The following is a 27819-nucleotide window of genomic DNA, read 5'->3' as shown; positions in this document are numbered from 1 at the left end:
TGGGTTATGATGTCTTACAGAAAGCTTGTTTTTTAGCAGTGAGCAAACAGTCATGGGCATGAATGGAAAACACAGGGCGTATTTTGGTTGGATTTACAACAATGATTAACAAATGATTCACCTTAACGAGTGTCTTTCCTTGAAATGCACCAAGATGAATTTTATGTCAGGGGGAAGTTTGCGTGTCCCGTCAGATGTGCAGCACACAGAAGGAAGTGGATGTTAATGCAGCACAAATGATCCTTAATTCGGTGATGTGTTTGAGTGCTGGGTGTTTATTGTCAGGATAATGAGAGGCTGCATGTTCTGCATCTATAAAATACACCTTTCCATACGTAATGTGCTCAGCAGCTTATGCTTAATCACTCCTCTGGAGATGCTCCCTGTTTCCTGTGGGCAGGAAGTGCCTGGAAATCCTCCAGCTGGGGATTTTTTTTCTGTTTCTTCTGCTCTGCCCCCCAAAAAAGCCACCCTAGGCAGCCAAACACTGCCTGCTTTCAGCCCAAGGAGAAAAATCCTTGGGGGAAAAGGATAAAGGGATAAAGACCCAAGGAGAAAAGACTGCAGAGACTTTTCCATGATCAGAATTCCAGAGAAGGCCCCATGCATGAGCACTGATGGTGCAGTGAGGGGACTTCCAGGAGGAAATTGAGGCCGTTTGAAAGAAGTTTCTGAGCAGTGTGGTTTCAAAGAGAAATTTTATTGCTTAAAAAAGATAACAAGTTTATGTTCATACTACAGCAAGGGTTTCCTGAAGGAGAAGGGATATCAGCTACTGTTAAACAGCACCAGCAGGAGCAACAATGTCACACAAGGAACCAGCCTGGAAAACAAGAGGAAAATGAGCTGATTCTTCTGTGGAATTCTGTTAAATGCTGGAAAAAAGCACTTTTTGGCAGGCCAGGTTGGGTTGCATTTGTGCTGTCGTATTTGACAGCATGCAGACATTTTTCTTGTTTATAAAGGAAATTAATTTCCAGTGGTGTGGCAGCAGAAGAGCACCACCACGTTTTAAGTGGGTGCTGGAATTGTGATCCCACCTATTGCAGTATTCCCTAGGTGTGGGAATCCAGGGCTTCCCTCTGGCTGCCCTGGGACCCTGGCTGGGGTCAGGAACCCCCCTGGACAGAGCCCCCAGAGACACTGGCTGTGATCTCTGTCCATGGAAAAGAGTTTTCAATCTCACAGGATGAATTACCAGCTCTGAGTGTTTGATAAGAGTAATAATTAAGTGTGGCACGGGTGCAAAAGTAAAATTTTAGGATTCTAGATGAGGGGTCCAAAGGGGACAAGATGGAGGAAATTGGGTGTGTCTTGTCCTTTTTCTCCTTCTTCATGCCCTCCATGTTTCACTGTGCTGTTGGCATTTTTCTGTTGGTTCAGGCTGGGGACACACTGTCCAACGTAGGTGACAGATATTGGCACGTTATTGTAAATCCAGCACAGGTAGTTTGTGGTATTTAATGTTTGTACCATCCCACTGAGGGCAGAGCCCCACACGCTGCCCTGCAGGATCATCAATAGCACAGATTCTGACAGCTGGGTGGGTGTTTCCCAGGATTGCCTTGCCCCTGAGCACAGCCCTACCTGCTGGGTGCTGGGGACAGCCAGGCCCTGCAGCTGCCACACCCCGACCTGGCCACAGCTGTCCCCCAGCAGCAGGCACTCGGTGTTCCTGGCAAACAGGAGGCAGCTGAGCTTCCCTTCAGGGCTGCCAGCACAGGAGAGCACGGGCTGGAAGCTGCAAGCCAAGAGTTCATGGGTACCATGCATTTATCAGCTGAAAGGCTGCACAGTTCATTTTCTGTCTTCTAGAAATTGGGAAGTGTTTGGTTTCCCAGCTGCTGTTAACTAAGATAGCCTGCTTGCCTAAAATCTTGTCCTGACCTGGAAAGTGGTGGTTAATATTTTTATTAGATGAATAATTTGGAGGGTTTTGCAGGGCTCTGGATCCAGCAGGGCTTCACAGTGCCGGTAACACAAAACCCAGAGCAGCTGGACAAGGTCACAGCTAACTGTCATCTCAACTTCAGACCATCCAATCTTTACCAAAGTTGCTCAGGTTTGGTTTTATTCCTTCTAACTCTGCCACGATTTCTGCAGAAAAAGGGCAGATTTACACTTTATCAGCTCCATGGTGACCACCATCTGCTTTTACACAACAGAATCACAGAATCAGAATCACAGCATAATGAGGTTGGAAGAGACCTCTAAGATCATCAAGTCCAACCTATGCCCTGACACCACTACTAGACCATAGCACCAAGTGCCAAGTCCAGTCTTTTCTTAAACATATCCAGAGATGGTGATTCCACCACCTCCCTAGGAAGACAATTTCAGTATTTTATTATTCTTTAAGTGAAAAATTTTTTCCTAATATCCAACCTAAACCTTCCCTAATGTAGCTTGAGACTGTGATGAATATTTCAAAATGCAACAGTTTGAGCAAGCCGATGTGGAGCTGTAATGATCTGATAAAAACACAGGTGAGGTAACAGTGTGTGACAATTAAATTTCAGAGTCTTCCTTGAGAAGTCTTACTCACATGCTGACACTCAGATCCCAAATCTCCACCCTCTTCTCATTCACTGCTGCGAAGACGAGGGCTGATTGTGGAGCCCACTGGATGTCGAGAACAAAAGCTGTGACAGAAGTGAAGGTGAGCAGGGGGCTGTGGGAATCCCGGTGCCACAAAAGGATGCTCCAGTCTGCAGAGCAGCTCAGGAACATGTCTGTGCTGGAGGGATTCCAGGCAACTTTGTACACGGGGCCCTGCTTGGAGAGAAACAAAACAGAACTTGGTGCTGCTGCAGAGCTACAGAATCTCTTCTAGAGCTACCCAGCCTTTCTCCCACAGGTGAGACTATTTAACTCTACAGGACAATCAGATTACTGTCTTAAAATAAAGCCACAGCTAAAGCTTTAAAACAGTTTCCAGTACCAATTTTAATAAATTACTTGAAAAAATCCTGACAGCATAGAAAGTAATCCTGTAAGACTGTGATGCTTTATGCTATGGGAATTCATTCCCAATATAAGAGAAGAAGTTAAGGTTTGTTTTATTGCAGGTGTTCACTAAATATAAGCAAAGATTACATTTTTGAGTTGAGCACTTCCTGCTGTCCTTGTTCACAGTGTCACTCACCTTATGGCCTCTGTATGTCCCCAGAATCTGCTCCTTGCCTGAGCAAGAGCAGCAGTAGATGTGGCCCTCTTCTGTTCCAGCAAGAAAAACATCAGGATCCTGAAAGAAAGGGAAAAGTAGCCTAGGCTGGATGAATTTATCACTCCTGCAGAAATCATCCAGGGCTGGATGAGTTCAGCTCCAAGCAGGAGCTCCTGTGAGTGGTGGGAAAATGGAACCACAACGTTACACATCTGCTGGGTGTGTTCTCCAACAATGTACAATGTGCTGGGGTTTGACTCCTGAAAATCATGGATTTTCAGCAATCCATGTAGAAAAATCAAGAATTATTCAAGAGCTTGGCGGAGGAAGGACTCGGCTGGATGAAGAGAAGCTCAGCTGAGCTGAGTGGGAGGTGTTGGACAAATTCTCCCAGCCTTGGCCATCACGCAGAGGGGAACTACCCCGAGGCCTGCCCAAGGAAATGTGAGTAACGTGGCTGGGAGTAATGCCTGAAGTTTGAGCTTTTCACTTTTCCAGACTCTGCACTGCATTGGTATATAACTCTGAACTTCATATAAAGTGTTAGCAGTTCAGTCAGACAGAACAGTCCTTTTCCAGCCCAGAGCCAAGGACACCACTGCAGCTTCAGCCTCAAAAAGTGCAAACAACAGGGAATGGAGGAGAGCAACCTGGTAGGGTGGGACTGCATCACCTGGAGCTGGAATTGAACAATTAACCCAAATAAATGGACCAAAACTTATAAAAGTGTGAAAACTCGTGACTCAGAGTCCATCTTGGTGTAGAGCCTTGGCCAGACTCTTGCACTGCCCGAGGTGTAGCCTTTGAAGGGCCTTTAATAAAATCCCTTTAATAAATAAATATTCCTTTAGCTCTGCCCAGCCTCTGCTCCAGGCAGCCTCTCTAAGCATCAGGAGGACATCATTGTTTTACCATTTCACCCATTTGGGGTAAATCTTAGTAGCTAAAATGCAATTTATTTCAAAATAGACATGCTTTAACTAGCAGCACCAAGCCCCTGGCTTGCTCCCAGTAAAGCAGCTCCAGCTGAGCATCCCACCTCTGCTGCAGAATTTTCCTGGCTAATGCTCCAGCCAGGCTGGGCTTTCTGAGCCTACCTCTGGGTGGAAGTCGAAGCACATGCCAGCTGCCTGTCGTGATATGGGACCTTCACTTTTCCTTTCTCTCTCACCTGGTAAGTTTTTCTTCCCACTTTCTGTTCGCTTGATTTTCATCACATCTGTGCAAAGAGCAGGAGGTTTTGTCAAACAGGACTGAGGAACTTGTGCTGCTTTGGGATGCCCAGCAGCTCTGAAATGTTTTGTGGGATTGCTGGTGTAAAGGATGCCAGCTGGAGTCAAAGAGCAGTTTCAGGTGCTCACCAGAGCAATCCAGCCTCTGCTGAATGAACCACTGGGTCATTCTCCCATCTCCTGAGATGCACATCAGTCTCTCTCCTTTGTCACCTGCTGCTGCATCTCTGTCCTGTTCCACCCACCTCAGCTGCCACACAGGACCTTTGTGTTTGTTTAGGGATGCACTGGGACAAAAAAGATGCACGTGGTAAATCAGAGATGAGCAAAGATAAGACAACATGTTTGAAAAATAATTAAGCTTCCACTTTGTGATGAGTGTTAAGTCTTATAACAGAAACGTTTAGCTTTTCTTTTTAAAAAACAGTCTGAACATTTGTTGTTTTCTCCAGGAGAATGTTTCCTTATTCAACATGTTTGATAATTAGTTTCAGGGCACTGCTTATGTGCTTGCACTATGAAATCAGTCTGCACCTTGCAGGAGAGACCTGGGGAGCTGCCCTTAGGGCAGGTGCCTTCCTCATCACCCACCCATCCCCTCTCTCATTTTCTTCTTAATTCCTGCTCACCCCCCACTTTTGCTGATGTTCTCTCCAGTTTTAGCAAGAGGGATGTCCTAGCTGGTAAGATCAGCATGGATGCTATTGCCATCTGTTGGAGGCTGGGCAGGTTTCTTATCTCTCCCAAGAACAATGTCTCCCTCCGGGGAGAATCTTCTGTTAATTGACCATTAATGACTCACTGCATGAGTGGTAAAGTGACATCACCCCATTGTGAGATGCTCCGCCCAGAGGGAGGAGCCAAGCACCCCTACCTGCATAAAATCAGCATTTTTGGGACACCAGGGCAGCCCCTTTGCTAGATACCCAGAGGAGCAGCTTCTTCTCTGCTGGATTCCCAGAGGAAACCAGGCCCAACTACTCCATCCCCAGACCTTCAGAGAAAACTCCACCCTTCTCCAGATCCCCGCTCCAGCAGCATTTCATCTGCCACTGCAGGAGGAGCAGCCACCATTTCACTGGACTATTCCCAACACCCTGACTCCTCAGGGTGTCAGGTTTCTGACTCTATTTTTTTATACTAATTACATTTTTTATAATTATTTTTATTTAGTTTTTTTCCTAGTAAAGAACTGTTATTCCCATTCCCATCTCTTTGCCTGAGAGCCTTTTAATTTTGAAATTGTAGTAATTTGGAGGGAAGAGGTTTACCTTTTCCATTTGTGAAAAATGCCAATCACTTGATTTTTAAAAATTTTAAAAGTTTAATAATAATAAAATGGTTATAAAAATAGTATTACAATTAGAGTTATAAAGTTTAGAGTTAGGACAATTACAAGATAATAAAAAGCAAAGAATTACGGACGTCTGGATGCTTTTGGACACTAAGTCACAAAAAGCATGCCTTGTGAACAAAGGAATAACCTTAAACCAATACACTTGTATATTTATACATTCTTCATGGTTATGTATGTATTTTATTCTAAACAAGAAACTTTGTCTGTTGTACGTTAACTGTTTCTTTTAATCCCCTGGTGACTTTGAGTCTGAGCAAGGCCTGAAGAAATCAGCTTCTTCTGATAAGAAGCCATAAATTCCTCTCATTTGGAAAATTTAGGTGTTCTTCAAAGTGAGTATCTCATTCTTAAAAAAAAAACCAACTTCCCTCACATAGATAGTCTCTATTTTAACATTATGTTGGAACCTAAAACTACATTTAACACACTATGTAAGAGAATTAATACAGCATAACTTTCTAACATTACACATATAATATTCATTGTAACATTTATGAAAAGCCAATCATAAAATGTGCATTTTTCACACATTTCACAGGAGGCTCTTTCCTTCCTTCCCAGACTCCTGTCTTTTCAAACTAAGACAAGGGATCGGACAGCAAGGCTACCCCTGGTGTCCCGTAAGGATGTACTCCGCAGGGCTGGGATGTCCCAGGTAGGACACGGAACATGAATGGTAGGTGGGGGTAAGGAGCTGCAGCTCCTGAGAGGCTGAGGGAAAGGCTCAGGGGTGGAGGAGGTGAGTTCCAGCCTGACCTGCTGTCCAGCAGCGCGGTGTCCCCGCGGCTCCGCACGTCGTAGATGGCCACGCGCCCATCGGTCGTGCCCACCGCCAGCAGGTTTGGGCTGGCCAGGGAGAAATCCACAGCGGTGACACCGTGCTCGCAGCAGAAAATGCGCTCTGGCCACTGCCCAGGAGAGAGAGAAACACAGCAAACTTCTCAGCTGGGTGGTTATTTACCTCTGTCTTAGCACTGGGCACTCAGTGTCTGCTGGAAAGCTCGAGCGATGGTGGCCACAGTGTGGGTCTCAGATTCAGTCAAAGAAAGAAACTGAGAATTTCTAGCCAGGCAAAAGCCTGGGAAAGAGCTGGAGAGAATGTAAATAATTCTTTATCTCTCTTGTTTTTCACATTGTTTATAGTTAAGTTCTATCACTGTGCGTCAAGCACTGTACACCAAAGGTGTGAGTTGTTTTCACTTCAGGACCAATGGAGTTGGTCCTCACGAAGCTCTGTATAAAAGAGAGGTGTATTTTGAATAAACCAGTTTTACTCTCAGCAGCCTTCTGAATCAGTCTTCTCATTCCCATCCTGCCTCGACAGTGACAGCCACAGGGACCAGAAATGATTCTATGTTCTGGCTGGCACCATGTATTTCTTGCTACAACTGATAAAGAGATAAAGTTTGGGTGGAAATATGACACTGGAAAATAAGTTAGGTGAAGCTACTCCATATATAAAATATATAAAAATATCTCTGGTGACAGCAGGGAATCAGGAGAGTATTTGCTGTGGTAATGATGCATCAAAGATTTGACTCTGCCTGGTTTAAATTAGTCTAATGCAGTTTTGGCCAAGAGAAGTTTGTAGTAGAAATCAAACTGGATTGTTGTAATTCATGGCAATCATAATTTTTTTATTGGCACCCTTTGTAACTGAGATTTCCAAATATTGTTTTTAATGGCTGCTTTTAAAAGGATCCCTTTTCGGATGGATCTGCAGAGGTGTAAATATTACAGCTATGAAATCTCCTCTTTTATTGACAGTGATGTGAGAAGTTAGAGTAAATAATTGTAGCTAAAAGGGAAATAAAGCAGAAATTGTCCAGAGAAAAGCAGATTGCAGGAAAAGCAAACAAAAGGGCTCGTTACCATGGGGTTCTTCAGTGACCAACAGCAAGCCAGGCCTTTCTTCTGACCCCGAGAAACAAACTCCCTGTAACCAACTGCCAAGAGATCCTGCAAGCACACAGCAACAGCAAGAGCTCAGCAGACATTTCCAAAGGCACCTTTGTGTCAAGGCAAAGTCTGGAATAACAAAATTTCTGTACTATGAAGGAGATACATTGTTCTATAATCATATTTTAATGTGCATTATTTAATTGAGTCCTTCTAATTTTCCCTCGCGGGGTTAGGTGCAAAAGAAGCTTCAGAGAGCACCTCAGACTCCTGGCTTTTAGCTTTCCACAGTCCAGTGAATTCCCTTCTTTCCTTTCCACAGGCAGAAGTAAAAACCAGCAACCTTTAGCCTTCAGCTCCAGTAATTTTTCTTTTCTTGCACTCAACAAGTTGTTTGAGACTTATATACCAAGTAGTTTGTGCATTTTAAAAGTAGCTGATTGTTTGCCATGTATTCTAAGACTGAAGTCTCTAAATGTGTCTAACTTTTTACTATCTGGACATTTGGTGCACTAAAAGCATGAAATGGTCCTTATTTTCTCTCTTTTTTTTTTTTTTTTTTTTTTTCCCTCACTGGGTTTCTGTTTCTCATCCTCAGCTGCTTTTTACCTCTTTTCCATTAATTATTTTTGTTTAATAAGTGACTTCTGTTGGGAAAACTGAGCTTTACATGACCAGATTTAGGAAGCTTTGCCTTCTGTGCTGTTATTCTGCATCTCATCCTTAAATTTTGAGGAATTCTGCTTTTTTTGGGAGGTTCCTGTTGGAGAGAAAGGTGTGCTGTCTAAACTACCACAAATAAACTCCATCAATGATAACAAAGTTCAGCAGCAGGGGTTAAATTATAATTTTAGAACAGACCAAGTCTATGAACACTGCTGCTCAGGGTAAACTGGAGCAATTAATGAAATTCTGGGCCAATTAAAGCTGTGATGACCCACGTGTAGGGAAAGCCAATAGATCAACGCAGCAAGAGGGAGGGACTGGATCCATCTTTGGGATGCAGCCCTGGATCAGGAGTTTATTGCCACCAGCAGCTGCTGGTCCCAGTTTGTGGCCAGCTCAGGAATGCTTTGTGGACTCACAGGGTTCACCTTGTTCCAAGCCATGCTGCTCACGCTGTGAGCCCAGGTTAAATCACACTGGTATGACCAGAGCTGCTCCAGCCTGGGGCCTGCCCCCTCTGCTGGGCTCTGAGCTGGCTCTGCTCCTTCCTCCTGCTTCTCCTCCTCCTCCTCATCCTCCTCATCCTCATCCTCTTCGTCTTCTTCCACCTCAGTGTCTGAGGTAACAACAGGTTCTAAAATGTACAGATGCAGAATGTCAGTGGAAATATTTCACTTACCTAATTATAGGTATAATTTTATATATATATATAACCTATATTATATAATCTATATTACTATATATAACCTATATTATATAATCTATATTATTATATATAACCTATATTATTATATATAATCTATATTAGGCAACCTATATTATTGCATATAACCTATATTATTATATATAACCTATATTAGGTAACCTATATTATTATATATAACCCATATTATTATATATAACCCATATCATTATATATAACCCATATTATTATATATAACCTATATTATTACATATAACCTATATTATCATAGGTTATATCTCACCCTAATTATTCACACCAGAAGAAAACTTTGCCCTTCCAGCAAATATTTTGCAGGGGAAAAAAAAAATAGAAAATAAGTGAAGATTTGAGGAGTTAAGACATCCTAACTTCTTAAAATGTGACTAAAATTGGCTGGGGACAGAGCAGACAGCTGGATTGGGCTGGAGTGAGCCAGGTCTGCTGCAGGTGGGTTGAGCTACCCAGCCAAAAGTGAGGGATTTCTGTGGGAAATGGGGAATTTCTGGCTGGGAAGAGGGTACTGAGCAAGGAACAAACCTATGAGGACAGGAATCTGCCGATAAACTGCGAGTTTGGGTTGAAAAATGTTCTCCATGAGAATCCTCTCCATGACAACTAAATCCTGCTGCAGCTTTGCTGAAGTTAGGATTGCTTCTGACTGGCATTCCTGCTCCTCGTGGCTCCTGGCAGCAGCAGCACTCTCTGCAATGGAGATGGAAGAAGGTGAATTTCAGAATTGTGGGATATTCCCAGCTGGAATGGATCCACCAGGATCGTGGAGTCCAACAGGCCCATACTGCCTGAGAAGAGATAAATGCCACAGAAATGCTTTGAACGTGATAAAACTTCACACAGAAGGATCAAGGGGAAAGAGTTTTCCTCCACCTGCAAAAAGCAGAGAATTAAAAAAAATATATACTTTCACTGTTAATTTTTTCTTCCTGTAATTTTCTTTTCTCATAATTTTATCATCTTATCATCTTTTCTTATTATAATTTCCTTATCTTTTTCAGATACTTCTGGAATTTTTCACAAATGCTGTTTTGCTTCTCCTTTTTAAAGTGAGTACCAGCAAACCTTGTCCCTGAGTATTCATCTTTATTTGAGGTGATTTCTGATGGCAGTGTGCAGAGAAGTGCAGCCCTGTTCAAGATTCTTTAGCAAACTCTCTTGCAGGTTGCAGGCAGAGTTTTCCATGAATTTTTCCCCACAGATCCCAGGGATGTGGCTGGTTCAGGAGGATGAGAACAGGGCAGAAATGGGAAATGTTACCTGTGGCAGAAGGGACAGGCACAGCCTGACCGTGCTCTTCAGCTGTGGGAGATTTGCTGCTTTTCCTTGCTTTTGGGGTTTTGGGTTCTTCTGTCTCTGCAGGTTCTGCTCCTGAGGCAAGCTGTGAACTCTCCAAATCCCAGGGAGTCACCATCATCCCTGGGAATGAATTTCCTGTCACACAGGGCTCTTGTTTTGGTACATTAATTACTGCTGGGCTGGGCTGTGGAACCACCTCTGCTTCCAAAGGTCTTGATATTTGAACTGATATTTTTCATTTAATGTTTCGATTTCATCTTTTCATTGTCATCTTTTACAAATTTACAGAAAAGGTTGCCTGTGCTTAATAAGATTCATTAAAGCAGATAAGATAAGTTTAAAGTTCCTCCTCTTGTGTGACTGCTGCAGCTCCATCAGGGATTTTTCTGGGGGTGGCTCCCCTTGAGCAGTTCCAGCTCCCACCCAAAACTTGCCTTGATGTGCTCAGGGGCTGGAATGAGCCCTGCTGATGCCACAAAAAAAGTGGCAAATAGCTTTTCAAAACAGATTATTATCTACTTTGGGGTTAATTCCCACTGACACAAAGGGGAAGTGTTTGGAACAGCATTCCCCATAATTTTTTTGGCCTCATACACACAGCAATAACGTTCTCTGGGGGTGTTAATAACAATTTTATTGCAGTGGATTCAGTGTTCCAGCACTAAATTCAAGATTTGGGAGGGCAGGAAAGGCCAGCACAGCCCACACTGTCCTGCCCACCTCAGAGCTCTGGAGGTGGGAGTAAAAAATCCCTTTTGTCAGGCCCCTGGCCAGGTTTACCTTTCTCTGCCATGGTGATGGTCTCACACTGCACTTCCTTGCTTTTGGCAGCTCCAGAGATGGTTTGCACTATTTTTTCTTCAAAGTACTCACTGCCAGTTTTAGCCTCGCAAATCTCTGCATAAATCTTATTCCTCTCCCTGGAAAACAAAGGAAATGCTGGCTGGTGACTCCCTGGGAAAATCTGCCTGGAATCCTCAGTGTCTTTAACAAGGAGCTGATCAGGAGAGGCTTTTCCATGTCTTCAATGTCCTGCTTTTTGGATATTTTAAATATAGATATATTTTTTAATATATAAAATTATAAAAATTACATTATATAATATTATATATATAAAAATATACTATATATAATATATATAGTATATAATATATATACTTTAATAATATATAATTATATAATAATAATTATATATAACAATATAATTATATATAGTGTATATAAAATATAATATATAGCAATATAATACAATATATAGTAATACAATATAAAAAGATATAATATGATTATTAATATAATATGCCATAATATGCCATAATATGCCATAATATGCCATAATATGCCATAATATGCCATAATATGCCATAATATGCCATAATATGCCATAATATGCCATAATATGCCATAATATAATATAATATAATATAATATAATATAATATAATATAATATAATATAATATAATATAATATAATATAATATAATATAATATAATATAATATAATATAATATAATATAATATAATATAATATAATATAATATAATATAATATAATATAATATAATATAATATAATATATTATATTATATTAGATATTATTATATAATATAGATATAATATAATATAATATAATGTCAATATAATAATATACTTACATATATGAAATATATTAAAAAGATATATTTATATATAAAATATTGTATATTTTATATAATATTTATATATAAGAATATATATTTATATAAAAAATTATATATTTTTATATACTATTTTAATATAATTCTTATATATATAAGTATATAAACTATATATTTATATCACATTTATTTTAACGCTACAGATATAAAATCTACTGAAATATTTGCAACAAGCAGTGACTCACAGAACCCTGGGAGCCTCCTCTGCCTCGGTGGACAGCAGGGCAGTTGGCAGGTCCAGCATCCAGAGCGTTCCTGTCTCTGCCAGGAGAATCTCCACCCTCTGCTCCAGCTCTGCCTCTGTCAGGGCTGCCTGTCCCTCCTCCTGCACAGCTGGGAACAAACCACAAACAACAAACAAACAGCACCTCTGCTGCTCCAAATCCATGGAAAAATTAATTCTGGCAAACCCTGGGCTGGCTCAGGGCCTCACAAATCCCAGAATATAGAATTGGAGATACTAAAGCTCTAATTATTGGGGGTGGTTTTTACCAGGCACGCTCAAAGCTGGGTCTTGTTGAGGTTCTGTCTCATCTAAGCCAGACGTGGTTGTTGATGTGCTGCTTCCATGTGTCCTTCATGGACAAGAAACAAGCAGAAATTGTCTCAAAAAACTAAAAAAGTTTTTTTTAGAGGTAGTTCATTTAGAAAAGTTCATTTTCTGGAGGTACTTTGTATTTTTATGTCATTTTTTTAAAGTATATTTGCTCCTGGTTGACATCCCAAGCCCTGGGATTGTCCTTTGGAACATCCAGCCTAAGAAACATGGCAAAAAAACCAATCTTCATCTCAGAAATCAGTGTTTGCAGTTGTAACTATAAATTGTAAATGATTACAATTATTCCTTACGACATTTTGATAATGCTCTGGCTCAGGCTTTTTCATTTCAAACACCAGTAATTACTTCTCTTCTCTGCATGACTTAATTGAGTTTGTCAGCCCAAAGTCTTTCACTTTGTTTTTTCCCTCTGTGCTGGATGTTTGTAAATGAAAGTGTAGTGAAACAAAATTTAGGAGTTTTAACTGCAAATTTTTTTTTAAGACCACTTTTGGAGATGGATGCACACAATCACAGACAGGTAACTTGCTTAAATATTATTAAAGAAGAGAATTTTTATTATGTTAAACATATTTTGATAGTTGAACTGATATTTTTAATATTTTAATTTCTCTATTTTATTACTTTGCATAAAAGGTTGTCTGCACTTACTAAATACCACTAAAAGGATGAAATACTTCAAAATACATAATTTACTTTTTATAAAGTACTTATAATGCTTTATTTTTTTATGATAAAACTTCTCTTGCCTGGGTACAGCAGCGTTTGGGTCTGGCTGGAAGAGGGGACGGGGTGTCACATTCTTCCCTTCATCATCAAAAATCTGGAGAAAAATTGAAATAATCAGGATCATTTCCCTTTGTTCCCAGCCAAGATTAGGGAGGGCACTTGGAAGGGGTTTGCTTTCCTGCAGGATCAGCCCCAGTTTTTTGGGATTCTTTGGGAAAAGCCACATTCCTGTCACTGTCACACCCACCTCTGCTCCTCCCTGTGCCTTCTCCAAGGTGAGCTATTGATCCTGATCCATCCCCTCCAATTAACAGAGCAGCCAAACAAATCAGGTGAGCAATTACACATTTTAATGTTGGGAATATTTTAGTGATTCCCAGGTTACCTTTGGGGAATATTGTGGATTTTGGGTGGAGACAGGAGCTGCCTGCCCTTGGGAATGGGATGGGCTTGGAGGTGCAACCCAACCATTCCAGGCTCCAAGGTCCTTCCTGAAGGTGGATTTGGGGCTTTTCCCACTTTTCCCAAGGGTACTCAACCATTCCAGGGTTTCTGAGATCCTTCCCACAGGTGGATTTGGGGCTTTTCCCACTTTTCCCAAATATGCCCAACCCAACCATTCCAAGGATTCATGGTTCTTCCCACCTTTCCCAACCCAACCATTCCAGGGTTTCTGAGATTCTACCTGCAAGCAGATTTTGGGCTTTTCCCACTTTTCCCAAGTATGCCAAAATGAACCATTTCAGGGCTTTTTGGTTCTTCCTCAGATGGATTTTGAGCTTTTCCCACTTTTTCCAAGGGGTGCCCAACCCAAATATTCCAGGCTCCATAGTTCTTCCCACAGATGGATTTGGGGCTCTTCCCACTTTTCCCAACCCAACCATTCCAGGCTTCCCACGGGTGAATTTGGGGCTCTTCCCACTTTTCCCAACCAAACCATTCCAGGGCTTTTTGGTTCTTCCTCAGATGGATTTTGGGCTTTTCCCACCTTTCCCAAGGACGTCCAACTCAACCATTCCAGGACTTCCCACAGGTGGATCTGAGGCTCTTCCCACCTTTCCCAAATTGCCCATCCCAAACATTCCACGGCTTTTTGGTTCTTCCTGCAGGTGGATCTGGGGCTCTTCCCACGTTTCCCAACCCAACCATTCCAGGCCTACCCACAGATGGCTTTGGGGCTCTTCCCATTTTTCCCAACCCAACTATTCCAGGGCTCTCCAGCTCTTCCCACCATTCCAGCTCTTCCCACCATTCCCAACCCAACCATTCCAGCTCTTCCCACCATTCCCAACCCAACCATTCCAGCTCCTCCCACCTTTCCCAACCCAACCATTCCAGCTCCTCCCACCTTTCCCAACCCAACCATTCCAGCTCTTCCCACCATTCCCAACCCAACCATTCCAGCTCTTCCCACCATTCCCAACCCAACCATTCCAGCTCTTCCCACCATTCCCAACCCAACCATTCCAGTTCTTCCCACCATTCCCAACCCAACCATTCCAGGGCTCTCCAGCTCTTCCCACCATTCCCAACCCAGCCATTCCAGCTCTTCCCACCTTTCCCAACCCAACCATTCCAGCCCTTCCCAGTTTCCCAGGGCTGCTCCTGGACCATCTCACCTGCAGAGCTCCCTGGCTGCCCACCAGGGCCCCGCTCCCGCTGCCTTTTCCCTGGGAAACTGAGGAAGCCGTGGAAGTTCTCCGGGAACTCGGGGCTTTGGTGGCTCCTGGCCCCGCTCTGGAATCACCACATGGTAATATTTATATTTGGAAATATCAAATTATTACCATTATAAAGGATCGAAACCGTTTATAATCAATGATTTTTACTATTTCTTCAATATTTAATATATAATATATAATCTATTATAATATTTTTAAGGATCCAAACCACCACATTGTAATATTTATATGTATAAATATCAAATTATTACCATTATAAAGGATCGAAACCATTGATAAGAAACAATTTTTATAATTTCTTATATATTTGGTAATATATAATCTATTATAATATTTTAAAGGATCTGAACCATTTATAATAAAGGATTTTTATAATTTCTTCTATATTTGGTAATATATAAACATTATAACATTTTAAAGGATCTAAACAATTTATAATAAAGGATTTTTAACATTTCTTATATATTTTTAATAATTACCAATTATTTTAAAGGATTTTAACAGATTATTACCATTTATAAGAAAGGATTCTTACCTTTTTTTAAATGTATTATAATTTATTATAAAATACCAATTATTTTAAAGTTTTTTAACCATTTATAACGTATTATATATTGCCAATTGTTTTAAGGGATTTCAACATCTTGTAATAAAGGATTTTTTTCAATTTCTTATATAACTTGTTTTTATTTGTGCATGTATTTTATTAAGTATGTAAATTTAAAAGAAAGCATTTTTACAATTTCTTATATAACTTATTATTTATTACCAATTATTTTAAAGGATTTTAACAATTTTTAACTCTTTCTAACAAAGGATTCTTACAATTTCTAATATGTTATAATTTATTTATAAAATACCAATTATTTTAAAGGATTTTTACAATTTATAAGAAAGGATTTTTATAATCTCTTATATAACTTATTATTTATTACAATTATTTTAAAGGATTTTAACTATTTATAATAAAGGATTCTTACAATTGATTATATATTATCAATTATTTTAAGGGATTTCAACCTCTTAAAACAAAGGACTCTACTATTTATTTTATCATTTATTACAATTATTATAATTATTATTACAATTTATAACATTATCAGTTATTTTAAAGGATTTAAACCATTTCTAATAAAGATTATAATTTATTATATAGTGACCATTATTTTAAGGGATGTAAACGACTTCACAATCAATATAATAATATAATAAATAAAATTCGTTTAACATTAATTTATTTATCATAGACTATTCTATATTATGATATATTATAGAATGTAATTTGTTACATATTTTAATTTATTATGTATTCCCAATTATTTTAAGGGATGCCAACCATTTAGAATACAAGACTGTGGGATTGAAGCCATTTATTGATTATAATTTATTACAATTTATAATTCATTATATGTCCATAATTATTACAAAGGATTTTAACCATATGTAAGAAAGGAGTGCAGCCATTTATTATAATTTATTGTGCACAATAATTAATTACATATTACCAATTATTGTAAAGGATTTCGACCATTTATAGATAGGGCTTTTACAATTTGTTATAAGTACTTATGCCTTATAATGTAATTTATTATATAATGAAATTTATTATAGAATGTAATTTATTATATAATTTATTGTACAATATAATTTATTACCTATTGCAATTCATTACCTATTGCCCATTAAATTAAATATGTAAAGGATTTATAATAAAGGACTTTTATCACTGATTTATTACTACTTATTGTAGAATATAATTTATTACATATTACAATTCATTTAATGCTACCTTTTATTTTAAGGGATGTAAACAGTTTATAATTCAGAATTTTGGCCGCCTATGTAATTTGTTAAATACAATTTAACATTACAGAATATAACATTATATATTACAATTTACTATGTATTACTGAGTCTTTAAAGGATGTAATCCATTTATACTAAAGGAACTTTTCCCATTCATTAATTATAATTAATGCTCTATTATAATTGGTTCGGCACTATATTTATTATTTATTCCGGGGCGTTTTTAAGCCTTTAAAGCTGTTTAACTTCCACAACTTTGAAGCTTTAGGCCCAACCCGCTCCCACTCACGGCGCAGGCCGCGGCCCCGGCATGGCGTCGCACCGTTACCATGACAACCCCGCGCAAGACGCGGCGCGGGGATTGGCCGCCAGCAAAGGCGCCGCCGATTGGTGGCGGCGCGGCGCGCGGGCCGCGCTCTGCTGGCGGCCGCAGCCCCGGGCCGTGCCCGGCGCCGGTTCGGGTCCCGCCTCCGCCCGGTGTCACCGAACCGGCGCTGCCCGCGCCCGCCGCCGGCTCGGCCCTGCCGCGGGGGGTTCACCCCTGAGTCAGCAGAGCCGCGCCCGCCCGTTCTTTCGCCCGCCGTGTGAGGGTTGGCGATGCGGCTGCTCGGCGGAGGCGCCGGGCGGGCGTGAGCCGCGGGCTCTGCAGGGACACACGGCCGAGCAGCGTCCCGCCGTGTCCTCGCCGTGACACGCCGCCATGCCCGCCGGGCATTGCCCCGCGCCGGCCCCGGGACAGCGCTGAGCCGCGCAGGTGAGGCTGTAGGGAGAACACGGTGAATTACCGCTGCTTGTGCATCTCCGTGCTGCTTTTGCGGGGCGGTGTTTGGGGTGGTGTGTGTGACCTGGAGCTGTTCTTGTGTCATTCAGGAGCCTCACGCCCAGCAAGAGCCCCCGTTGAGGAGACACCCGCCGCGCCTCTGCGGCTCCCCGCGTGAGTACGGCGGCGGCGGGGCCGGGGGGTGTGGGGAGCGGCAGCGCGGAGCGGGGCGATGCTGCGGGGCCGGAGGGTGTACGGAGCAGCGGGGCCGGTGGCGGGTCGGGGACACTCGGGGGCCGTGAGGGGCCGCGGCGAGCGGGAGCTCAGCACCGGCCGGGGCGTGGCCTGCGCACGGAATGAGCGCGGAGGGGGCGTGGCCTCCGCCTGATTGACAGCTGAGGGGCGTGGCTTGTTCATTGAGTGACGCGGGGGGCGTGGCTTGTGCCGAATGACATATATGGGCATGAAGCGCCTCGGCGGGGTGGGGGCGTGGCCTTGCGGTTTGAGTGACAGGCGGGGATTGTGGCATCGGTGACAGGCGGGGGGGCGCGGCCTGCGCGCTGAGTGGCAGGTGGGGAGCGGTGTGCGCTTTGATTGACGTGTAAGGAGGCGGCCTTAGGCTTTGAGTGACAGATGGAGCCTTGCCTGTGCACGGAGTGACAGGCGGGGGCGCGGCCAAGTGACAGGAGGGGGCGTGTCCTCTACCCTGATTGACAGATTGAACCAGCGCTATATAACACGCGAGGGGGCGTGGCCTCCCGTTGACTGACAGGTCGCACCAGCGCTGTATAACATGGGAGGGGGCGTGGCCTCGCCTTGACTGACAGGCGCGGTGGGCGTGGCCTCGCCTTGACTGACAGCCGCCGCGCGCGCCCTGCCCGCTTCCCGCGGTGCGCGGTGACGTCGTGCGTAACGTGGCCACGCCCCTCCCGCCCCGCCGCCGCTCCCGGTCCCGTCCCCGCCGCTGCCGCCGCTCCCAGCGGCGCTTCCCGGCGATGTGACCCTTTCCCGGGAATCACCAGCGATCATGGCCGAGGTGAGAGCGGCCGGGGCCCGCCCGGGAACTTGTTGCGCGGCGCCGCAAGTTTGTTGCGGGGAGCGGAGGCCCGCGGGCACCGGGCGGTCCCGCCCGCTCCCCTCAGGGGCCGTTCGGGGCCGTCCCGGGGGCTGAAGGGCCCTGAGGGGAGCGGGCGGGACCGAGCGCGGCGCCTCCCGGCTTTTATAGGAGCGTATGTGCGAAAGCGCCGCTTTATTTCCTTTAAATATCTTTTTTTGTAATCGTTAAAACAAAGGGGAATTGCTTAAAAGGTGGCCCGGGAGAGCTTTCTGGTGGAATTCCCATGGACCGGGGGGGTTATTTGGGGATAATGGGAGTTAGGTTGCGGGATGTAATATGATAATGATAGGGAAATAATGGGGAAATGGAAAAAAAAGCCTCTTCATGGCAGGGTTGGGTTGGTGGGGGTTGGATTTGCCCGTCCCTGTAGGATCGGTTCTTTCCCTTTCAGCAGGGGAATGGGGGCTGATGAATGGATATTCCATGAAGTTTTCCTCGAATTATCCCCAGCTCCCCGTCTCGAGGCTGTTTGCTTCTCCAACAGTACTGATAAATGTGTTGGAAACGAAAATTTGAAAAGTGTGCTTTGGCAAAGTAAAATTTGTTGACAGGTGTTGCTCCCAGGGCAAGCTGGAAGTGTCAAGATCAGATTTTACAGACGAAGCTTCTCCCCTTGAAATTCCTGAATATATGGGGGTTTTCCCTTAAATCATTTTCACTTTTCCTTCCAACCCAAACCATTAATGGAGCACTCTTCCTGTTGTTGAGACAACATGTCCTGAGCTAATCTTAGAAGTTCTAAGAACCTGCCTGGGTAGTTTTGTATCTCCAGAGGGAATCACAGATCCCAAAAAATGTGGGTATAAAACCCACTTGTACAAAGCTGGAGACACAGTGGAGCCTTTGCTGCGGGCGTCAGGACGTTTGGCTGGAGTTTTTGTCCATTTTTTTGGGAAGTAACCCCAGATTTGTCCATTTTTTGTCCATTTTTTCAGGAATATCGTGTGGCAGTCCAGGTCCCAGGGCAGGGAGATCCTGCCAGGATATGGGGCTGGGCACCTTTGGCTTTGCCCTTGTGGATGTTGTTCCTGTGGCTGAGGCCTCTGCTGGGTGGCAGTCTCGTAGCACACTCAGGGGTTTCATCTTGGCTTTTTTGGGAGGTGAATTCCTCGTCCTGTTTGGGGTGAAGGGTTTGATCCACCTGTGGATGAGTTCAGGAGCAGCGGCGCCTCGAGTTTATCCCCAGGCAACTGTTGCATCTGCATGGAGAAACAGTAATAATTTTTAAAAATTGATACATGGAGAAACAGTAATAATTTTTAAAAATTGATACTCTGATTTAAGGTCCTGGATACAGTTCCCAGCTCAGGTTGTGTCCCTGCCCCTGGCAAAGAGTTGGAACAGGATGGTCTTTAGGGTTCCTTCCAGCCCAAACCATCCCAGGATTTAATGAATTTAGGGAATATGTAGGGAGCAAAGTGGGAATTCTCCTTAGCATGGCATTTCCTCGTAGCCCTGGTGGCAGCCACCAGCCTGGAGGAGCTGCAGATGACCAAAATATGGATGGGAAGGTGGCAGACTGATGGTGCCTCTTTCCCCTCCTCCTGTCCCGGTGGCAAACCTGGTGCTGAGTGTTCTGAGGGGTGCCCAGGAGCTCACCCTGCCCTCAGGAACAATCCTGGAGCGTGGTGTTGTGGAGGATCAGCGACAGGCACAGCCCTCCAAGCCCAGTGGAGCCCTGAAACTTGTTGGGTTGCACAGGAAGGCTCTTCAGAAGGCAGGGCTGGAGGCCAGAAAGTGAAACTAAATTCACCAAAAGTGCTGCTTCACTTTTGCAGAAGCTGTTTGAATACAGGACAGACAAAGGAAAAAAAAAAAAAAAGAGATTTTGAATATATATTAAATTTGGGATTAATAACCTTTGTTAGGGATCTTTTTACTTTTACCTGATTCCTCATATTCCAACATGTCAGAAGTTTGTTCCAGGCATAAACTGGAAAGAAAATATCTCTACCTTAAGATCCTGTTACAGTATCCTGTATTAAGCTGCTTAGAGTGGTTTTGGTGGAGGGAATGCTGATACACACAGATTTTCCTCCAAAATAAGTATTTTAATGCCTCCTGAGAAGCAAAGGTTGGGGCTGAAAAGCTTGATTAGCAGCTGGAAGAGAATGGGTTTTGTTAATTCAGCCTTTATAATGTTGGAGTGAAATGTAAGTGAGAGAATGAGATCTTCTGATCCCAAAACTGGAAGAGCTGGGGTCAGACTTTTGTGTTGAGCAGGGGCAGCTCAGTACCTGCTGTAATTTCCAGGAGTGCCCAATTCCTGCTGTTCCTTTTGTTCCATGAAGTCAGATTACTGCAGGATATCACTTGCCAGGAACAAGAGGAGGGTTTGGGGTTTTTTGTTGTTCTTCAGTGAATTAGGAGGAGTAGCAGGGCTGCTGTGTGGGAAAGAGGGTGGGCATGTGTGGTCAGAGGTGAGGTGGGAGCATTGGAGAGTAAATATCCCTGGTTTTTGGTTGGCATAGCTTGGAATTAACTGCAGGCTGGTTTAGTTCTGGCTTGAGGGAGTCTGACAGGTCCTGAAAGGGGAGATCCTGCTCCTCCTGCTGCTTTTGTGTCACGTCCCTGAGCTTCCATGAGTTGATCCCTCTCTGGCTGAGAACCTAAAAGCTTCCTGCCGGGCAAGCAGGGAAAGATCCCACAGGAACTGCAGCTGGAATGGGGCAGCAGGACCAGCCTGGGGACCAGCAGATCCCCAGGAGGCTCAGGGCCCTTCTGGCTCTGCACAGCTCCTGCCAGGAGGGGACAGCCAGGAGTGTCCCTCTGCTCCCAGGAACAGGGACAGGAGGAGAGGGAACAGCCCCAGGCTGGGCCAGGGGAGCTCAGGGTGGATATTTGGGAAAATTCCTTCATGGAAAGGTTCTCCAGCCCTGGCACAGCTGCACAGGGCAGGGATGGAGTCCCCGCTCCTGGAGGGATTTAAAATCCCTGTGGATGTGGCACCTGGGGACATGAGGTGGCCTTGGCAGTGGTTGGAATGGATGGCTTGGAGATGTTTTCCATCCTACAGGATTCCGTGATTCCCTTCCCCGTGGCTGATGCTGGAACATAATTCCTGTTTTCTCCCAAACCTCCAGCAGGCAGCTGAACAGCTCCTTGTGGTTCTCACCAGAACCTCTGAGGTTCCTCAATTTTCTCACTTGCTGAAATAAGAACTTAAAGTTTTGCTTCTGCAGAGTGAATTTCTGGGGGGTTAAAAATCTGGGCTGGCATTTTATGGTGTTGGGAAAGTATGGGAAGGAGCAGGAGCTGTGTTGGAGCAGGACCACTCCTGTGGTGTCAGTGAACAAATAAATGTGCCAACCTAATTTCTTTGGTGCACTTTAATGTTTTAGGTTTCTGAAAGTTTAGTTGTTTTCAACCAAAAAATCAGTTTATTTACACGGTGTGCTTTAAGAAGTCATCTATAAATTCCTCTTGTCTGGGAAAATTTCCATTTTTCTTAATGTTCTGCTTCTTTCAGCTGAAGAATTTTAAACTTTGGGAATGTCACTGAATTCTTCTTGTTTTCATCTTTTGAACATTACTTTCTGCTTTCTGTTTTGGAGCAGCTTCAGGACGGAATGCTGAAGGAATATGTGATAACTGCTCTTAGTAACCTTTTTAGTTTCTTAGTGATTTTATTGAACTAAGGTGTAGTAGGAAGCAGCAGCAAAGTTCACACAGTCACTGATGTGTTTGCTAATTGAGCTGTTTGAACAGTCAGAGTTTTTGAAGAGCTCCTGGATACAGAACAAGGTCAAAATAGATTAAATCTGGGTTTCCTCCAGATCTAAATCACCATTAAAATCAGGGACTGACAGCAGTCAATCATATTTTTCCTGGTTTGGTCTTAGCTGTAACTAACTGGGGGGTTTTGTGTCATTTTGAGCACTGCACTGAAGTATCAGTGAACCTAAAGGAGAGCTGGGAATTCTGGTTTTTCCCTTCCTTTGTGAGGGAATAAACCCCAAAGTGGTTGGTTATAGGCACTGCTTGGATTCCCTCAAGGGAATTGCAGGCAATACAGTGGCACTCTGCCTTTCTAATCTTTAAAAGAGGGTGGCCCTTGAGTTCTTTTGTCATTATAAAAGATATTTTTGGGGATATTTTTACATGTGATGAAACATTGATGTTTGTGGGCTTCCAGTCAGAACTTCAAGTCCTTCCTGACGCAGCAGAGGGATTTAGGCAGACGTTGGAATTGTTGTGAAGTTGTTTCTTTTTGAGCCTTTTCCTGGCCAGAAGCCCCAGGCTGCATTAATATTTCCCTCCTAATCCATTCACGTCACAAATTGTCCATAGGAATGTTTCCTTGTGCTGCCTGGCATGTGACTGGGGCTGGTTGCTTCTGGAATTCTATAGCAGGATCCAGTCACTCCATAAAATCCCAGTTTTCTTAGCACCATATTTTAGATTATTACAGGAAGTTAAGGAAGAAGCTGGAGTGAAAAGAAATAGGAGGTGGGGAAGTGTGGAACTGAGTCCTGCAGGTAGGGCAGGTGGAGTCCTGATCGCTTGTGGTGTGGAATTCCCTTGGAATGGGAAGTTCTCCTGGGATGGGGAAGTTGCAGGGAGCATCATCTCCTGTCCCTCCAGCAGCTTCCTCAGCCTGGAGCTCCAGCACTTCCCTGAGGGCCCAGTCCCTTGGGAAGTCCCTTGGGAGGTGCCAGCCTGGTGGCTCTGCAGGGGCACCTTGGACAGAAGCGTGTTCAGCTCCCTGGAGTTCCCTGTGCCTCAGCTCTGAGCTCCCCCTGGCAGGGATTTCAGCCTGGGATGGGCCCAGGATCCAAGGGGGATCAGCTGCTGTCCTGGCACTCGGGTGTCACTGTCACTGTCTGTCCTGCCCTGTGCCCACTGGACACCTCAGAGCCCCTGGCAGGGCCTGGAGAGGGGCTGGGGACAAGGATGGAGGGACAGGACACAGGGAATGGCTTCACTGCCAGAGGGCAGCGATGGGTGGGACATTGGGAATTGTTCCCTGGGATGGAATTCCCAGAGCAGCTGTGGCTGCCCCTGGATCCCTGGCAGTGCCCAAGGCCAGGCTGGGTGGGTTTGGAGCAGCCTGGGACACTGGGAGGTGGCCCTGCCATGGCAGGGTGGGATTTGAGGTCTCCTCTCCAGGCTGAACGCCCACAGCTCTCAGAAATCTCAAACCTCAGCATTGTGGGATGATTTGGGGTGGAAGGCAGCTCAGGGGGTCTCTGGTGTGACCTTCTCTGCTCTCAGGGCTGTCTCCAGCCTGGTCTTGAAGACTTCCAAAGAAAAACATTGGGAAAAAGTCCTCTGGATACAGGGATCAAGTCTCAGGAGGGAATGGCCAAGCCAGGGCAGCTTTGCTGAGGTAGAAGCTACAAGACTTTGATGTTCACATTTGGGATCTGTGGGTTCAAACATTGCACTCGATCCTTGTCTGGAAGGACAGGAATTTTCTCATGTAGCCACCAAAGTAAAATGTAAAAATCCATGGATGTAAAGGCTTCCATTTGAGAGATGTCACTGCAGTTTGGGCTGTGCAAGTGGTCACATGTATGACTGGAAAGGAGGACCAGAAGTGTTTTTTCTTTTTTCCTTGCTTCAGTATGTTGCTGTTTTCTCCCCAAGATAAAAATGTGGCTTTTAAAAAATATATTTTAACACAAGTTAATTTGTAACACAACACACAGCGAGGGGCAGGCTGGGACTGTAGCCTTCCTCTTATGGAAAGGGACACATTCCCTCTGGAATATGTTATTCCTTCTTTTACCCAGTTCTTTTCTCCAGGCCCAACTCACAGGAGAATTTGTTAACTTTGGGATATTTTCCTGTTGCAGAGTTCAAGACCTGAACAAATTGATGGTCTTGTCAGGCATATTGCTTTCAATATAAAGATAATTCAATTCTAGTTTTTAATTGTTTTATGTAACACTTCAAGAACTGTTAAAGATAAGTGAGTCAATTTGGACAGGATGTGTATTTGTCTTGTAGACACTGCAGATTACTCTGCAAATTTTAAGATGTTTCCTTATTCATCAGTTGTGTTAAATGGTGTGAAAGGTGTCAGCAAAGACAACAGTTTTGTGTGTCCTGTTGCTTCTGTTCAGGTGGTTGTGCTGTAGGGGAAAGAGAGAAAGCTGAGTGCATCCCACCTGGAGTATCCCAGTCCATTCCACGTGCTGGAACCAGACCTGGCTGTCTCCTGCCTGCTGCAGCACTGGGAATTGCCTGGAATAAACTGGGCAAGGCTGCTGCCTCCTGAGCTAAATAAACTGTCCCAGTGCCAGCCCAGTGGGGTTGTGTCATTGCCATCCCAAATGATGGCATGAGACAGATGCCAGAGTCCAGGCAGAGGTTTTAGGGGAATGCTGGGGATGTTTCCATGTCTGACACATCTCTGCTGCTTTTGCCTCTCAGCAGTCACACATGTCTGAGGGAGACTGGCCAGCTTCAGTCCACCTATTCCACATCCATTTATTCCACACCTGGAAATGGATGGGATGGGATCTGTCCCATCTATCCCATATCCACACCCTGAGGAATGGATGAGATGGGATCTGTCCCATTTATTCCACACCTGGGGAATGGGTGGGATGGGATCTGTCCCATTTATTCCACACCTGGAAATGGATGGGATGGGATCTGTCCATCTATTTTATATCCAAGCCCTGGGGAATGGATGGGATGGGATCTGTCCCGTTTATTCCACACCTGGGGAATGGATGGGATGGGATCTGTCCCGTTTATTCCACACCTGGGGAATGGATGGGATGGGATCTGTCCCATTTATTCCACACCTGGAGAATGGATGGGATGGGATCTGTCCATCTATTCTATATCCACACCTGGGAAATGGATGGGATGGGATCTGTCCCATCTATCCCATATCCACACCTGGGGAATGGATGGGATGGGATCTGTCCCATCTATCCCATATCCACACCTGGGGAATGGATGGGATGGGATCTGTCCATCTATTCTATATCCACACCTGGGGAATGGGTGGGATGGGATTTGTCCATCTATTCTATATCCACACCTGAGGAATGGATGGGATGGGATCTGTCCCATTTATTCCACACCTGGGGAATGGATGGGATGGGATCTGTCCCATCTATCGCATATCCACACCCTGAGGAATTGATGGAATGGGATCTGTCCCATCTATTCCATATCCACACCCTGAGGAATTGATGGAATGGGATCTGTCCCATCTATTCCATATCCACACCCTGAGGAATGGGATCTGTCCCATCTATCCCATTGGAAATACCTTGGATGTGATCTCGTGGCTGGCTGGTTGTTGCTGCCAGTGTCCCTAACCTTGGCTATCCTGTGTATCCTGATCCCTGAAGGTACCCCTGGGATCAAGCAGTGGCATTGGGGCTCAGTGTCTCATTTCTCTCTTTGCATGTTTGTTTCCTGCTCCCCTCAGGGCTGGGGTCCCTTCTGGCAGCTCTGGAGCATTAACAAATGTGCTCCTCGGTGTATCCAGTGGGCAAGGACTCCTGCTGCATGGAGTTTTTCCTTGTTGTCCATGAGTTAGGAGTTCCTGGGTGCATTTCATTCCTTTGAGCTCACCACAGGCTGTCCACTGTTACCTTTGCTGATGGTGCAGTTCCAGAGCAATTCCAGTGAGTGCATTGCCTGTGGATTGTCACAATCCCCGATTTTTCTCTTGTATTTCTCTCTCTGAGCCTTGGATCCTGTTATCCTTTGATAGGTGGCAGCTCTTTGTTCCCACGAGTGCCCTTGAGGCAAAAAGTGCTCTGTGCTTCCTTGGGAATGGCTGAGCAGAAAATGAAGATCCACTGGAGAACAGGGGTGGCCTTTTCCCAGGAATTCCTCTTCCGTGGCTGTGCCATCCTTAGGAATGCCAGGAAATTGTCATCATTAAATGCCCCCAAAGCCATCTGTTTCCCCTGGCCAGAGCCACCATCCCTTGGAGACACAGAATGGGAGTGACCAAGCCTTGCAGGCATTTTTTTGGAACAGCTCTTCAACCAGAGGATGCTCCTTCACCCTTTGTGCTGCCAGCCTGGCACTGAAGGGTTTTCCAGCTCTCCCTTTCCACGTGTCCGGCCTCAAACTGGTCTGTGCCCGGGATGAAGTCAGGGAGAGGCTGGAAAAGTGGTGCCAGTCACCTTGGGGATGGACTGCTGAGCCAGCTCACCCCGAGGGCTGGGCTGGCACAGCTGGCACAGCTGGCTGGAGTGGTGGCAAGAGGTCAGGGCTGCTTTTGGCAGCAGCTGGGCATTAATAAAGATGAGCTGGAGTGTGACACTGCTCGGAGCTGGAAATAGAAGCAGGAAATGATTGGCAGCTGATCCCAGCCTGGAACGCCAGGAAATGCAGAGCGGAGAATCCACAGGCAGGGCAGATGTCCCTGGAAAAGCCTGGGAGAAGGGGCAGGGAGCCAGAGGCTGCTTTTGGGGCTCCCTGAACTCCCTTAGCCCTGTTTTATATCCTGTTTTTCCTTCTGCATCGAGGCCTGGCCCCAGAACTTCCCTTCCCAGGCTGGAGCTGAGGTGGGTCAGCCCCTGGGGCATGGGCCAGCCTGAATTCCCCATGGATTCCCACCAAATCAACACTGGCACTACTGACTGATAAATCCATAACCTGCTTTGCAACTGAGACCTCCTCTAAACTCCTCTGTTGCAGCAAAAATTACCCAGGGAAGCAGGGAATGTTTTGGAATGAGTTTTCTATGGCAAAGTGAATGTTAATTGGTATAAGAGGCTCCCAATAACAGCACATTGTAATGGATTTAATAATGGCTTTTCCTTCATTCCATGAGGAATTCTCACTGTGGTTTGGGATTCCTTTAAAAAGTGTGTCCCTGGATTGAAGGAGAGCACGGAATTTGTGCTCAGCTTCAAATGGGAATAATTTCTCTTGGACTGGGACTCACTGGCAGTGGAATCTGGGATATCCCTGGGTTGTGGAGAGGGGGATTTATACCTGGACTTACATCAGAGCTAAACCTTTAATAATTTTAATTTTAGAGGAGTTCTAAAATTATATTTGCAGAATTTATTGTTTACTAATGAAAATATTGTATCCCTCAGAATAAATTCTCAAGAGTGGTTTTGTAAAAAAAAAAGAGATATTTTTGAGAAATAGAATTATAAAAGATGGATTGTAGTAGGATTTA

General features: G+C 44.4%; 2 protein-coding genes and 1 long non-coding RNA gene across 7 annotated transcripts in view; 1 reads left to right on the top strand and 2 right to left on the bottom strand.

Moving 5' to 3' along the window:
• Window positions 1–27819, bottom strand: part of LOC140684596 (uncharacterized) — a 141691-nt gene that overhangs the window by 8240 nt on the left and 105632 nt on the right. The window lies entirely within an intron of this gene.
• DNAI4 (dynein axonemal intermediate chain 4) lies at window positions 680–18342 on the bottom strand. 4 transcript variants are annotated; one of them, XM_041717728.2, is made up of 17 exons: window positions 17613–18342; window positions 14959–15076; window positions 13360–13433; window positions 12544–12626; window positions 12237–12384; window positions 11136–11275; window positions 10317–10475; window positions 9582–9746; window positions 8740–8954; window positions 7628–7714; window positions 6512–6663; window positions 4528–4685; window positions 4264–4385; window positions 3146–3244; window positions 2546–2772; window positions 1588–1741; window positions 680–823 (listed from the first exon to the last, which is right to left on the bottom strand). In XM_041717728.2, the coding sequence occupies exons 1-17, from the start codon at window positions 17624–17626 to the stop codon at window positions 779–781; spliced, it is 2160 nt and encodes a 719-aa protein (XP_041573662.2). In that variant the 5' UTR covers window positions 17627–18342; the 3' UTR covers window positions 680–778. The 4 variants fall into 4 exon arrangements, with proteins under 4 accessions (XP_041573662.2, XP_041573661.2, XP_072789195.1 ...); XM_041717727.2 differs by lacking the exon at window positions 17613–18342 and adding an exon at window positions 17117–17204; XM_072933094.1 differs by lacking the exon at window positions 17613–18342 and adding an exon at window positions 17117–17204 and having other exon boundaries at window positions 8749–8954.
• The window catches only part of MIER1 (MIER1 transcriptional regulator), a 34848-nt gene continuing 24469 nt past the window's right edge, over window positions 17441–27819 (top strand). Inside the window, exons 1-2 of one of the 2 annotated variants that reach the window (XM_030278603.4) lie at window positions 17441–17581; window positions 17698–17761. Coding sequence is in view for 1 of the 2 variants with exons in the window: in XM_030278602.4 (XP_030134462.3) it covers window positions 18615–18623 (9 nt within the window). In the remaining variant the exon portion in view is untranslated. Of the gene's footprint in view, window positions 17582–17697; window positions 17762–18477; window positions 18624–27819 lie in introns of those variants that run through there. The other variant, XM_030278602.4, reaches the window with a different exon arrangement.

The sequence above is a fragment of the Taeniopygia guttata genome, chromosome 8 (genome assembly GCF_048771995.1).
Source record: "Taeniopygia guttata chromosome 8, bTaeGut7.mat, whole genome shotgun sequence".
NCBI lineage: Eukaryota > Metazoa > Chordata > Aves > Passeriformes > Estrildidae > Taeniopygia > Taeniopygia guttata.
This window is presented reverse-complemented; position numbering and strand designations above follow the sequence as displayed.